This window comes from Pseudopipra pipra, chromosome 2 (assembly GCF_036250125.1).
Source record: "Pseudopipra pipra isolate bDixPip1 chromosome 2, bDixPip1.hap1, whole genome shotgun sequence".
NCBI classification, from domain to species: domain Eukaryota; kingdom Metazoa; phylum Chordata; class Aves; order Passeriformes; family Pipridae; genus Pseudopipra; species Pseudopipra pipra.
Genome location: NC_087550.1, coordinates 114,411,921 through 114,426,927, shown reverse-complemented (window position 1 = coordinate 114,426,927; position 15,007 = coordinate 114,411,921). Strand labels below are relative to the sequence as shown.

Below are 15,007 nucleotides of genomic sequence, written 5' to 3'. Positions count from 1 at the left end.
ATAGGGTTATAACGGGAGATCTTTCGTTAAATAAGAGATCTGAGCTAAGATAGTGGAATTAGGACAAGAAGTCATAAAGAAAGATGGTATTGTCACATGCCTAGAATAAATGTTTCTTTAAGGATCTCTTATTTTCTGCTGTCATTTTTCTATCTAGCTGGGGCTTGATCCATTTCTGTACAGCCAAAGCCTTTGGAGTCAGTGGAAAAGCTCCCACTGATTTCACTGAGCTTTAGAGCATATCCCAGCTGAGTTAGAAAAATGGCAACGCTTTTTCCTGAGCGGGAATTGCTAAATTACTGAAGAGTGCTGGTGTGATTCAAAGCCCTGCACAAAATCTACCAAGTCAACAGCAATATGCCTGCTTCAAAAAGCTTTCAGGCCCTCTCTGTCTCCCCTCTTGCTCTGTCTTTCATCATGAAACCTTTGAACATCCTTCTTTCATCGTAACGAGAGGGCTCTGCAATTATTCGATGCTGGCAAGGAGGAAATTCACTTTGCAGTGTATCATAAAGGGATATTTACCAAGGCCATAACCTGTCTGTTCCTGGCTGCAGATGCTGAGCTGTTTGGAACACATGTACCACGACCTCGGGCTGGTAAAAGACTTCAACATCAATCCTATCACGTTAAAGAGGTGGTTGGTAAGTATTTTGAATTATATATGCAATTTTTCATGTTCAAAAATCAATAAATGAGACATTTGGCCATGGAATTACCTTCACTCACACGAGTAATTCCACTGATAGCAGTCAGTCTACACAAATTCTTAACATTTAAGTACTTCAGAAAATGTTTGCATTCTTGTGGTCACAGATGACTTTTTTTTTTTTAAATTGTTTTGCATTTGTTTGCTGAGTTTTTATTTACTGACAGCAACTAATTCCTGCTGAATGCTCTTGGTACCTCCTGTAAATGGAAGCAAGACAAGTGTCATCAGATACGGGCAAAAAAAGCCAATAATCATTAGATGTACTAAATCACAGGGAGTAAAAGAGCAGGCCAGGAAGGAAAGGAATTGCTGAGAAGCTAAATAACTTCCTTTGCTTCAGCCTTTAATGTTGAGAATGTTGCAGAGACGCAAGATGTCATAAAGATGAGATCATACCAAAAGTGAGATGTCTAAGGAAGAAACACTGGAATATTTAAAAATCAATAAGTTTTCAGGTACAAGGAAGAGCATAAGAAAGCATTTGCTAAAAAGATGAACAATATATTGTTTTTCTTAGAAAATAAAAATCACGTTCCTATAGAACTGTAGAACAGGAAATATTTTATCCGTTAATCCATTGTTTAAAAAGGATCCAGGGATAGCCTGAAGAATTATATCTACTGAAACTTACCCCTCTGTCTGACAAATTGATTGAGATAATAATTAAAAACATCACGGTGGGAAGTTCATTACACAGATGTTTCATACCAGTCCTGTAGTGAAGACCTACATCTCGTTAATCTCTTCTAATTACCCGGAGAGTTTGCACAGAATAGAGGGCACTGTTTTACATGATGGATGTAGACTCCCAGAAAGGCCTGAAGAAATTCCACAAATTCAGAGAGTGGCTAGAAAACACAAAGGAAACACTGGGTTCATCATATGTTGAAGCACAGCAGGAGCAGGAAGCACCAGTGGCTCTCACTGCTTGGTGTCCTGCTGCAGAGTGAAGCCAACCAGCCACAAGGCTGAGCAGGGTCTGGAATAAGGGATAAAATATCACCATAGAAGGCATAAGGCTCACCTGACATTTATGCCTAGCACTGGGGAAGCCTTTTTAGAGAAAAAGTATGACTACCTCAGAGGAGACACACAAAAAAAATGATCAAGAGGTAGGAAATCTCTCCCCAGAGAAGGACAAATGGAAAGCTCGGTGTTGTTGGTCTTAGAAAGCAGCTCAACAGAAGGGGTGGGATGAAACCAAATACAAACAAGGCTGGCACAGAGTAGATAAAACAGAAAATCTCCTCCTCCTGTTTCACAGCCTGAAAACATGGGAAACAAGGTGATATGTCAACACACATCAACACGCCACCCACGCGCATTACTGCAGGCAGCTCCCTTTAGCTTGTGTCTCCAAGTAATTTGTTACCACCAGCATTTAAGACAGCTTCTTTCTGAACAACAAGGGGGGTTTATTGTGTATTTTCTACAAAGGTAGGACGGGATGAGGTTCCCTTTCTTAAACACTAGCTTTGCAGAAAGAAAGATGATTAAAAAAAGCCCCAAGGACTCTTCTTCCAACTATGATACTTCCCCAGGCACACTATGGGCATCAATGCCTTGATTTTAGGCAACAGCATCAGTGTGAACTTAAGTGGGTTGGAAAAAGCCACCTTGTGCCTACACTTGCTTTCTTGCTCTCACATCCACTGGCTACAGAAATGTGCCAGAAAGAGGAGGAAAGGATGACTAATACAGCCCAGTCACTCCATCCCTTCAGTGCTCTGAGTCAGGAGTCCCCTGGGATGCCCTGGGCTCCAGTGCTGGATGTGTACATTACACCCATGCAGTGTTGTGCAGTGCCTGAGCACAGCCAGGGTGTCCATATGGAGGCTGTGAGATATTGCCCACCACCTGTGAGCCTGGCTGCCAACCATCCTGTGCCATTAGTTATTCATATTAAAATAAATTTCTAAAAACCTTGCTGCAGGATAATCTGAACAGCATTTGCAACGAAGCCCCCAAATATTAAATAAGCAGTGAAAACACACAGTTTTCTTGATCTAATCCAGAGCTTTGAGGCTTGCTAGAAGGCAGATCCCAGGTTAAAGGGTTTGATGCTGGTGGGGCATGAGGACTCTTGAAGTAAATTCAGTATTAACTGGAGAAGGGTCAGGAATTCTGCCCATGACATTAAGTCAGGCTCAGTACCTGCATAAGGGCTCTCTAGGGTCCAGGCTACAGAGGATTCAGCAGCAGGGTCCAGCAGTCCTGCCAGTGCTTGTCTTTTTTGTGTGGAACAGGATACCAAAGGCTATCCAGAGCATTGGAATAGTGACTGTGCCATGTGTTAACCCAGCTGTGCCAGCTTCACTCAGCCAGCCTGGCTGACAGTAGCGAGGACAGAGGGAAAGACAGGCTTCACCTTGCCTGTGGAATGAGGGCACAGAGCCAGGATCTGTAGAAAGTTAAACCACACAACAATCAGCCCTATGAGCCCATAAAAGCTAAATCTCTCCTGTGCTGCCTGGCTTAGGAAATCCACACAGGTGTAGGGGTGCTACAGTGAGTGCATTCACATCTTTGCCAAGCAACACGTCCTCAAAGTGCCACCTCTGAGCATTTGCAGATGAAGTAACAACCCCATTTCAGCCTTCAGGATTTCAGAGCTGCAATTTGCACTCAGCAAAAGAGGGGAATGGGGATGTGCTCTGAGTTCTTCACACTCCCCAAAGTTGCCATTTAACCACTGCAGGGTTTGAAATACAAATTCAGCACGAGAGCACAGAGTCCTGTCTGAGAACTGAGATGCCATTACAGCTGTGCTGGGATGTTTACCCATTGCTGGATGGTATGAGAGAGAATTTGCTGTGAGCTTTACCTGCTGAATAATTCTGGAAACACAGAAATCTCTCCCCCTCCCCCCAAGGAAGGCAGAGTGTGTCAGAGGGACACACTGCTAGGACAGTGTCTGCTAGGACAGTGCTGTCACTCTGTCCTAGCAGAAAAGACTACTGGGCTCCACAGGGCTCCTCTAGGGATATACAGTGATTCCAGGGTGGCTGGGAAACAGCTCTCCTGTCCCTGACTGCTTCGTTCCCTCTCTCTGCAGCTGTGTATTCATGACAATTACAGAAACAACCCCTTCCACAATTTCCGGCACTGCTTCTGCGTGACCCAGATGATGTACAGCATGATCTCGCTCTGCAGACTCCAGGTATGACCCCACCTCAAAAGCATCACCCCATTTCCATTGTGGGGCCCACTCATCCATCCCATTCCAGACCCCAAGCACCTACACAGCTTTCTGAGACTGCTGGGAAGCTAAGTTCACCTCCTGGATATCCCCAATTTGTACACTGAAGCTCTTTTGACTCTCTGATAGCATGAAACATCCAGGAATCAGATCCCAAAGCCTAATGAATTATGGCCTGTGGGTATGGTCTTCATCTGGGACACAGAATGTTCTCCACATGTGTGCTTGCACCTGGATGAGCTCCTGCAAATCATTCCTGGCATGCACTGTATGCAGAATTCACATTCAGCCCGTACTTTGTCCCAGACTATAGGCATCAATTAATTTCATTGTCTGGATAACCTACGTTCATATATTAATTTAATAAAATAAAATAATAAAATTTAAAAAATTAAAAAATAAACTAATAAAATTTAATATAATAAAAGCAGTACAAAACTGCTTTTATTCAGTTATATTCCCCCTTTTCTTCTCCGCAGTTAAACACCTCAGTTACTGGGTTAAATCTGTTTTCTTGCCAGTAGGAATATGAAGAAAATCTTGCTTTAGTGGAAGTTCATCCTATTCAGAAGCTGCGGGAACACAACATTTAATTTTTCTCACTCTTCTCCTGACTTTAATTAATGCAGAACACAATGGCAACTGAGCCACCCTCCAGCCCTCCCTTAACTAATCAGGGTGCTCAAATAACTTGTAAGAGACTGTTCTAATATCTCAGTGCTTTCATATGATCTCTGCAGTAACAGCAAGTTTCAAGAAAATTGCCTCCTCTGAGCTGCTTTTATTTAATGCAACAAAGGCAAATCTGAGTCATTTTTACTGGAAGGGAAGACAGAATTCTCTTTCTTGGCTGAAGTAAATTCATCTATGGAAAAATACTTCTCTTTGCTCACATTTGCATTTCTCTAAAGAGTAAATAAAGGGGATTTTATACTTCTTTTCATTTATTATGATAGGGGAAGTAGAAATCATAGTATTACATTAATGTTTCGTACTTCACAGGAGAAATTTTCCCAGATTGACATTTTGATTCTCATGACTGCAGCAGTATGCCATGACTTGGACCATCCAGGCTATAACAACACGTAAGTCTGTCTCTTGCTTTCTCTCCCCTTAAAATTTATTGGGAAGGTAATACCAGTTGGCATTTTTTGGCAGATCAGGTTTTCCCTTCTCACAGCTTCAGCTGGCCGTGACCTTTCCCCAAGGCCCTCCTGTTCACTCACACGTGGGCCAAGGCAGAGCTTCGTGCAGCAAGCTCGGGTCTGGGTTGGGGTTGCCAGCTGCCCTTGGCTCTGTAAGGAAAATGATTTTTCAGATTTCTTCCAGCACTTTCCCCCTTGTTTTCCTGAGAAAACAAATGAAAAAAATACTTTACAGATGTTTAGAGAGATATAAATCATTATAACGGAATAATGACACTAAAACGCAAAGGGGAATTTAACTTACGCGTTATTTCATGATTATAAATCATGAAGTCATATTATTCTATTTATTATCATGTGAGGAAATTATTGTTGTCGCCACACACACACACTTTTGTGTGCGTGTATGTGTGTGTGAAAAAGAGAGGGAGAATCTAATTTATTTGTAACGACTCATTAAATAAAGGCAGAACCCAATTCTGACTGGGATCAGTGGGAATCTCTCAATTTGATATTAGTGGGGGTTGAATGGAGCCCAGACAGCTCCTTCTGGATTTTTTTTCCATGTCATTTTAAACTACAGAGATTTGGTAAAATTTAAAGAAGAAAAAAAAAAAAAACCACAACCCTGTGGGGGAATTAGTGCCTGAGATGATATTAAAGTAATATCTATTTTCTCTAAAAATCTGATTTAGCACCAACAGTCAAAAAACCAAACTGCAGCTAGTTGAATAAGCATTGAAAAGGATGTAAATAAAAGAAAGCAGCGTGGTTTAGAGCAGCTGGTGTGTGTCTGCAGGAGTCCTCACTGTTTCTCTCCACGTCAGCTACCAGATAAACGCGCGGACCGAGCTCGCCGTGCGCTACAACGACATCTCCCCGCTGGAGAACCACCACTGTGCCGTGGCTTTCCAGATCTTTTCCCAGCCAGAATACAACATTTTCTCCAATGTCGACCAGGACCAATTCAAACAGATAAGACAGGTAGGAATTCTGCTCCCGTCTGCGCTGTGCAAACTGTCCCTGAAGGTGCAAACGCGCACCGACTTCCCCGCGAGTGAATCGCTCTCCCCACGGGGTAGGACGGAAAAAAGCCCCTCACACTGGAAGGATCCAAGAGGGGTTCTTGGAAAATTTCTGCAGCAGCGCTCCCTGGGATGTCTTGCTGAGAAATAATGAGTACATCCTGACTATTAAAGCCTATGACATTTTGGGGGGAGATATTTATATTATTGAAGGAGCCAATTAGCTCTGGCTGGGGAATGATTAAGCTGTCATGGTAGAAGTTTATGCTTCAAGGGAACATTTTATTGATGGCTACAAAGTGGGCAAAGCAGAGCACTTGTACTGTTGGAAGAGGGTCTGGTGGACTGGGAGTCATCACAGTTAGCTCTGAGACAGTGAACAATGCTACAATTCCCATTACGGCTTGAAGGGCCAAAATTCGGTCTTAATTTCCACATTACACCTTCCTTACACACCAAATGGAAAAGCAGACTAATATAAGGGCTTGGATACTGGTCTGGTTGGAGTTACTGATTCTGCCAGGGCATGGGAAGCAGGCTTGGGCCCAGATCAATCTGTACGAAACTCCACAGCTTTAAATTAACCACATGTTTTCACACCATAAACTCTGCCTAGCAGGGGGATGCAGAGCTCCTAACACATTGACTGCATCTGAGTATTTCAAAGCCCATAGTGCAAAGAGGATGACCACAGACAACATCCACATCTCATGATTTTTATCTCTTATTCGGACCACTAAGAGTCAGCAGCAAAACCCACAGTGCCTTCCAAGGAGCCAAAAATGGATCTTGGCAATCAGAGTGTGGCTTTTAACATCCTGTTGTACAGTTTGCTTTTCTACAATTAGTCAATCAGAAAGGAAAAACCTCAATGTGTCTCTGGAATATCACAGCAGTGTTACAGATCAATCCAACCATCATTTTCATACACCATAAACTCTTTATAACCCTCTTCTAAGTTTTCTTGACGGTTTCAAGTCAGAAATTTCCCCTTTCATTATGAACAATGTAATGTATCTGAGGCATTCCGTGTGTAAGAAAGACCCTGCTTAGCTCTGGAATAGTAGACTTTGTAAAGAATGTCAAGTTAATATGTGAACATGTTTTCTTTGCTAGGGGATAATTACATTAATCCTGGCTACAGACATGGCGAGACACGCAGAAATACTGGACTCTTTCAAGGAAAAAATGGAAAATTTTGATTACTCAAACGAAGAACACATGACCTGTGTAAGGAAGTTTTGTGGATTGTTATTTTTCCGTGTATAAGTGTGAAAGCTTTTAGATTAATATTTGTTTGTTTAAAAACCAAGATTCAATATATAATATCAAAAAAAAAGAATCCTTCCTACATTCTCTGCCCCACCAGAGAAATAATTACAATTTGGAAGTGCTCTACATAAAACAGATTATTCTGGCTTTAGAAATCCTGCAGTCCCATCAGGTCCATTACTGTGGGATAAAAAATATCCACAAGAGCACAAATTCTAGACTCCTTTACTTCCCAATCCCGTTGTCTTTGACTTCTGGGGAAATCTCTCCCCAGCTGCCTCTGAGTGCTACACAAAAAGCTTAATGGTCATTTGTGCCTCAATATCTTCAGGCAGCAGATAAGTGCACATCCCCCTGTGACACATCCCAGTGCTACAGGCAGGGAAACCAAGCCAGAGGGGGGAAAAGTGATTTACACAGAGTAGCTGAGAGAGGGGAAAAGAGCCCAGATCATTTAAGACCTCCGATTTAATCCTGAAACTGTCCTTTCTGGTTGAAAGCATTGCCTCCCACTGCCTTGTAAGCTGTGGATAGGGGCAAAAGGGCAGGCATCAAGATTGCAGTATTAAAGTATTATCCTCTTCCAGCTGAAGATGGTGCTGATAAAATGCTGTGATATCTCCAACGAAGTCCGCCCAATGGAAGTAGCGGAGCCCTGGGTGGATTGTTTACTAGAGGAGTATTTTATGCAGGTAAGAAGGAGGGAGAGATGCAATTGCACAGTTTTCTGCTTTTCCTGATGCCCAACCTCAGCTACAGGTGCTCCCTTGTCTGACAGCCCAGTCCAGCTCTAGCTCTGAACAACCTGGACTAGTGGAAGGTGTCCCTGCCCATGGCAGGGGGTTGGAATGAGGTGATCCTTAAGGTCCTTTACAACCCAAACCATTCTATGGTTCCATGGAAGGGCTTCTATTATAGAAAGTCAGAGAAGGAAACCAGAAAGAGAACCTGCTCAGAGGCCAAGTGGAGGCAACTGATTGCAAATTTCAGAAGAAAGACAAAAGCAACCCAGAAATCCTAATGCCAGCAGGCTGAAGCTTGTCCTCTGTAAAGCAGCTGCCTCTCATGGTTTTTTGACAAATATATTATTTTTGAGCCAAAAGGACAAGAGTAGTGGCAAGACAAAGTTGTCAAGTAAATTATATCAAATATCACACAGTAACTAGTTTATTTTCACTACATGTGAACATCCCCCTAAAGAGGAAACAGAAGACTTGTCGAGGCATGGAGAGTCAGACTTAAAGCTTCACAAACATTGCTCCTCACTGGATTCCCAGCTGAACACAGTTTCTGGTGTCTTACAAAAGGATCCCTGGGTGAGCAGCCCTGGGCTGCCTCTGGCACATGGGCTCCTGAGGAGCATGTCCGAGCTGCAGTGGGATCCCAGCCCACACACAGCTGCAGTGCTCTGGGGAGCAGATGCCACCGCTTTCCTGGGTGTTTTGTCTGTACTTTGGTCGGCTGCATGACAAGGAGGGCTTCTCACAAGAGACAGACATTTCGGGTGGTGTGTCAGAAACATTTCTAGCTCACTGCATGTCCAGTTTTTCACTCAAAATTACAGTATTTCCATGCCTTACTGTTTTGGCCACCCAGCAAAGGCACCATGTGCTGAATGATGCAATAACTGGGAGATAAAATCTGCTACAGAGTGTCCTTCTTGCACACACAGTCCATGACCTCCTTGCACATAAACCCACTTAGAAATAGTGAGTTATGTGGTTAAGTAGGTAGCTTGGCAAACCCTTTGCACTCAGTGGAACTACTCTGCATTGACCTGGCTAGCCAGAACTACTTCTAATCATTAGTAAAGAAGGAGATGTAATTTCTGGTTGAATAGCTGAAAATAATCACTCTCTGGAGAATTATGAGGAAATTACAGACCTATTCCTTCTCTTTCAGAGCAACGAGAGCCATTACCACCTTTCTGGATGCTCTGAAATATTTCATCTCACAAATTCAGTGGGCTTGCAAAGGGAATTAGATGCCCTGTAAGCCTAGAGGTGAACACTTTCATGCTAGTGCTGAGCAGAAGTAACTGAGCAGAGTTGTCTTTATCCAGATGTTGCTCTCAACAAAGCAGATACATTGGCCTGAGGGAAGCACGTTGCTATTCTGTGCTACCTTCAAACACCTCTGTGATCTGTGTCTGAAAGCTACTGCTCTTTAGCTTGTGATCAGCAGTACTTTATTCTCCTCACAGGCTTCTAGCCAAGATTTTTATTTTTAATTTCGGATTCGTTCCAGAGCGACCGAGAAAAATCCGAGGGGCTTCCAGTGGCGCCGTTCATGGACCGCGACAAAGTGACCAAGCCCACGGCACAGATCGGCTTCCTGAAGTTCATCCTCATCCCCATGTTTGAAACAGTAACAAAGGTAAGACACCCAGGGCCAGAAGCAGAAGGGGGGGAATGCAGAACTCCAGCGTTTTCTCCATCAGGTGTTCACATAGCCAGGGAAATGCGGATGCACCGTTCACACCCTGCCTTCCTCCCTGTTTTTAGCATGTACAGTGAAAGGATGTAGGAAGTTCATGAATACAACAGGAAATGTTGATGTTCTTTCTCTTGTTTTCACCCAGCTATTCCCAGAAGTGGAGGAGGTGATGCTCCAGCCCCTGTGGGAATCCAGGGACCACTACGAGGGATTAAAACAGATAGATGATGCTATGAAAGAGGTAAACTCTACATATCTCTCTGATATAGTAAATATTATGACTGAATATGCCAAACGTTGTAATTAAACTGCAGCTTAACTCCCAAACAGCAGGAATGCTTATGGCATAATCATTATCATGAGAATCACATCCAGTACACCTGGCTGGGGAGAGGTGTGTGCTACAAACAGTAAGAACATGTCCTTGCAGAGTCCACCAGGTACCACACGAGTGTGGCCAAGGGAAGGGAGCCGCTTGCAGGAGACAAAACCCAGGGATAACTGCCTGAGGGGAGCACGTTAGCAGACACCTCCTCCTGAAGGGATCTGCCTTCCACTGGGAAGGAGTTAGGCTGGCCTAGACTGCAGCAAAATGTCCTGGGGCTGGGCAGTTCAAGGCATTGCACCACCAATGCGTGAGTTTATTTTCTGGCAAGGAACTTCCAGTCACGTGTCTGCCATCAAGGGTGTGCTTGAAATTTTATGAGGAATTACTCTGTCATGCACAGCACCCAGGAGGATTAAACACACAACCAGTGAGGCCATTTTAAGGCTCAGTGGGGACCTCCATTTACAGAGCATTTCTCATTTTGACGTGTAGGGCACAGGGGAGGGACACTTCTCCCTGCTGAGGTCTACGACAAAACCTCCCCAAGTGGAATCACAGAGTAGGGGTTTTATGGCATGAAAACATTTATGTAGGCAGGATGCTATCAGCCACTCTGTCATTAAAATAAATTGAGAAGTGCCCTGGAGCACAAGTTGTGCTGATATTGTTTGTTATGTGGGAAATTAAGGTTCATTCACTTGATCATCCATGAGTGGAATAGCAGCTTTCTGGTGTAGGTCTCATCCCCTCCCAAGTGCTTTGGAGGAAAAACCCCTCAGGAGCACAGATACTAAGGCTGGTTAATCAAAGAGCACATGCTTTGAGGGCACTGAGTTTTAAAGAAGAACAAAGTCTTTCAGACATACTTCAGTTTGGAGAGGAGCATTTCTCAAATGAGGGAAAAAGAACTCAAATATGACTGTCAGACGGTCTGAGTCTCATTCATCTTTCAATTTGAGCTGAGATTTTTACTTCTGGTTTACAGAAGCCGTCAAAACAGCGTTTTTATACAAACTGATGGAGTTTAATTGCACTATATTGGTACAAAAGGTCTTAGGAAAATAGGAGCTGCTTGAATTCAGAAATACCCCGAAACAAGAGGATCTAATGAATAATCTGCGAGCCTAGTGCAGTAGATGACGAGAAAGACTGAGTTCTGTTTACTCAGGACATGCATCCAAGAGATGTTTGGATGAAACAGTGCCTGTGATGTTCCAAGCTGCCGGCTATTGCTTCCCAAGAAATGTGGCACATGCCTTGTGGGGAGCTGGGCGTGTGACTCACAGCAGCAGAGGAAAGCGGGACTGTGTGAGTCAGGGGCACTAATCCTGCTCTGCTCTTCGTTTTCAGCTGCAGAAACAGAAAAGTGAAAGTTTGACAGCCGGCAGCACTGAAAAGTGAGACGAGAAAAGCCCCTGAACAAAACACAAGCCCCGAGGTTGCTCCGGTTTTGAGAAATGCTGTATTTGCCAAACAGACGTGGCGGCTGCGTCAAAATCCAGCTGGGACCGTGCATGAGGAGAAGCGGCAGGGATGGATGTCCTGCCTGCCTGGGCACCTCATCTACAGCCTGCAGCCTCCTTGCACAGGCGCTGCCGCCGTCGGATGCCGAGGGTTCCCCACGCTCCAACATTCCCAGCAGGATTCCCCCTGCGGACAGTGCACAGGCTGCAGCACGGCTCAAACCTCCGGCAGAGCTGCCTTTCTGGTGACCAAACTGTCAGCCACAGTGTGTAGAGACAAATCAGAGCTTAGCTAAGGAGCTTTTCCTGGAAAGTGTTCCACTGGCATCCAAAAACAGCAGAAGAAGTTGTTTTAGTGAAGATACTCCCTCTATGTGTACAGCAGTATGCTAATTACAGCACAGCTTAACAGATGCTTATATACTGACAAGGGTCCTGGCATACATTTTTGTTTGCCCAGTAGGCCCTAATTACACATTTCTCTGCATTATTCCCTGAATTTTATAGTGTTCACAGTGCATTCAGAAGCCCAGCATAGTGGATGCAATTTTCTTTTTTTTTTTTTCTACACTAGAAGAAATCAGAAGAAACCTTAGTGAGTTTGCAGGGTTGCTTTGTGGCCTGGTACAGCTGGACACCATGGGATCCTTCAGCATGAGCAAAGAAGGAGCACAAAGCTGAAACCACGGTGCAAACACATTTTTATCCTTGTTGATGCAAAAAAGCAACAAAAAAAACCCCTTCAAAGATGTACAGATTTTTTTTTTTTTTACTTTTAAACTGATCTGCTAAATAATATATTCTTCTACAGAAATGGGTGTTGTACTTGTTTTCTTTTGCATATGCATGCACGTGAGAGCTGTTTGTGTTTCCTAAAGACAAATGCTTTCATAATGAATACGAGGTAATGGGCTGTACAGGAGAGGGGAGGGATGGTTCTCCTTCGGAGGAGAGGCTTTAGAATTATTTTTGAGGTACATATGCATCATAAGTGCAACACCAAAAGAGCTCCAGTTCCACTGATGGCTTTGTAAATGTTGGGAGCCAAGCTCTGCCCAGTGTTGCAGTTGTGTGAATGGACAGCCAGAAACACTGTGACTGACACCTGTGCACCGCAGGTTTCCCTTGTTTGGTCTCTTTTGTTTTGCAAAAATCTGTATTATTTTGGCAGCTCTTCAGTCTCTCAGGGAGATACAAATAACTGTGAAACTTCCATCTCTCTGTCCTGTTCCTTCCTGCAAGTTTCCAGAGATCCAGGAGAGACTCTCAACTAGTTCTCTCTGCTGTTGCCTTCTCATTTAAGCAGCTTTTTCTTTGTGGTTTTGGGCTTTCTGCTACAAACTGGGAAAGGGTCTGGTCCCTGGGTTTGAACAGATCCCAAGATCCAAGCACATGGTCCAGTTGGTCAGCTCCAACTTACACAGATATCTTCATGAATGGATGAACTAAACCCTAGTTTTGATTAACCTCAAACTTTTGATGCTTGAAAGTTGAATCAGAATTATGTGGTTTGGGTCCTTTGTCTTTACTAAATCTTTTAATCCAAAGTACATTGTGACCCAGATTGTTCTGCTGTGGAATTTTTCACTTCTTTTTGACAAGTAAATTGAATTTACCATCTCCATTCAAGCGGATTTCTGTCACAAATCAGCTCCCAGAGCAGATGAGCAGTGCAGGAGCTACAAACAATTGCTTAGGCTGTGCCAAGTCCTGCACTGAGCTACTCACATTAGATGAGAAAACCTGCTGTAAGAACTTCACCGAAACTTCTTAAGAGTTAGATCCTTATAGGAAGTTTTGTTTCAGTTGGAAGGATTTTCTCTAACCACAAGCCCTAATCCAGCAAGTATTTATCCATGTACTTAACTCCCACCAGCCTAGTCATGGACCCTGGCATGCAGGAGGTACTTGCACAGTCCAGGCTTCTTAGCTCCCTCTAAATGAAGTGCATGGATCTCTGGGAATTTATGGCCCCTGGGGCCCGTTTTGGCTCCATCACTTTTAGAAGCAACCTGAAAACTGTTTACTTGAGAGGGATGATCAGAGGACGTTGATGAAATCCTGCTGGCTCTCTTGGAGCTGCGTCAGAAGTGTGGGAGAAGGGAATGCAACCCATCCTCATGATGCTGCAATGTGCTGTGAGGCTTATTCAAAGAACAGGCAACACCCAGGCTGCTATTAGGCAGCTGCAAGAAAAACCCACATGCAATCACAACCAGCTAATGGTATAAATGGGAATACCGCAGCATTTTTTAATCTCATTTGCTTTTGTAATATTAGATTTCTAGGAGACAGTCCTCCCAACACATGTTTAACCAAGGGTAATGCAAGGCATTCTCTCATAATTCTACGTTTTTATACTTTTCCCATAATATTTAACGTTGTGATTCATATGCAAATTAAAGGATTTGAGCATCTTGGCAATCAGCCCATTAAAATGTCACACATTTTCAAGGTGACATTTTAAAATTAGACTTAGCATGAAAATGAAGTTTTCTGAGGCAGGCAGACAGATGTCTCAAGTGTGATTTAATCCTTTTCTCTCCCTAGTGCAATGAATAAGAGTGAATATTATACCCCAATGCTGTTTCAGTTTACAGTAGGTGTCTTACAAGGAACCTTCTGTGACCTGTTGCATACAACCCTCAGCACCATGACAGTGGTATGTGCACCCCAGCTTTACATTGCTACTCCTAGCCTTGTGATTCACACTATTTAGCTTGGAAAACAAGGGATTTTATCTTTTTTTTTCCCTTTTTTTTCCCCTTTTTTTTTCTTTTAAACTGTGAGATCCCGCAGCCCTGTGAGATCCCTTCATTTTTTAGTATGGCTTTGATAATCAGATCAAACTGAGGGTATAGTGTAGCTGCATGTCTTGGGAAGGGAAACAGCTCTTTTAAAATTGTGAATACCACCCCCCCCCAGCAGCCAATATGCAATGAAAATTTAGTGTGTGTTAATACATGGGTTGTGTAATGCCACAAAAGGAACTGTACATGGAAATTGTTCCTCTCAGTGCTGCCTCTGAGCAGCAGCAACAGCACCTGCTCCATATGGGAGCGAAGCAGAGAGCTGGTGAGGAGTATGAGCCCATCAGGAGGAGCACTGTCAAGCACTGTTCAATTTTCCTGTTTGGACAGTGGGTTTTACAGCAAACTGCCCCTTCTCCCTGAAAACACCTGAAGGACAAGCCTTACCTTTCGTGCCTGGCCTGTGCTATCAGGACCATACACACTGCTTTTTATTCTCCTGTCACACTGTGAAGGTTTCTGTGAGAGGGCAGACACAGTGGGGCAAATCACCTACCCCACTAATGCAAAATCTCCCCAGATTTACCTGTTTCCCACACTATCATCTCCTGGATTTACCTGTGGCTGTAAAACACAGCAACATGCCTGTTAGGGACAAGCAGCACTCGAGCCCCAGC

At 43.7% G+C, this 15,007-nt stretch overlaps 1 protein-coding gene across 5 annotated transcripts in view; it reads left to right on the top strand.

Annotated features, from left to right (window-relative positions):
• PDE9A (phosphodiesterase 9A) overlaps window positions 1-12,394 on the top strand; it is a 50,725-nt gene extending 38,331 nt beyond the window's left edge. For all 5 annotated transcript variants that reach the window (XM_064647009.1, XM_064647011.1, XM_064647010.1 and 2 more), the window contains 9 exons: window positions 558-644; window positions 3,768-3,872; window positions 4,914-4,996; window positions 5,884-6,040; window positions 7,198-7,311; window positions 7,941-8,045; window positions 9,601-9,729; window positions 9,935-10,030; window positions 11,468-12,394. In XM_064647009.1, coding sequence (XP_064503079.1) covers window positions 558-644; window positions 3,768-3,872; window positions 4,914-4,996; window positions 5,884-6,040; window positions 7,198-7,311; window positions 7,941-8,045; window positions 9,601-9,729; window positions 9,935-10,030; window positions 11,468-11,518 — 927 coding nt within the window. In that variant the 3' untranslated portion in view covers window positions 11,519-12,394. The remainder of the gene's footprint in view (window positions 1-557; window positions 645-3,767; window positions 3,873-4,913; window positions 4,997-5,883; window positions 6,041-7,197; window positions 7,312-7,940; window positions 8,046-9,600; window positions 9,730-9,934; window positions 10,031-11,467) is intronic.
• The last annotated feature ends 2,613 nt before the right edge of the window (window positions 12,395-15,007 follow it).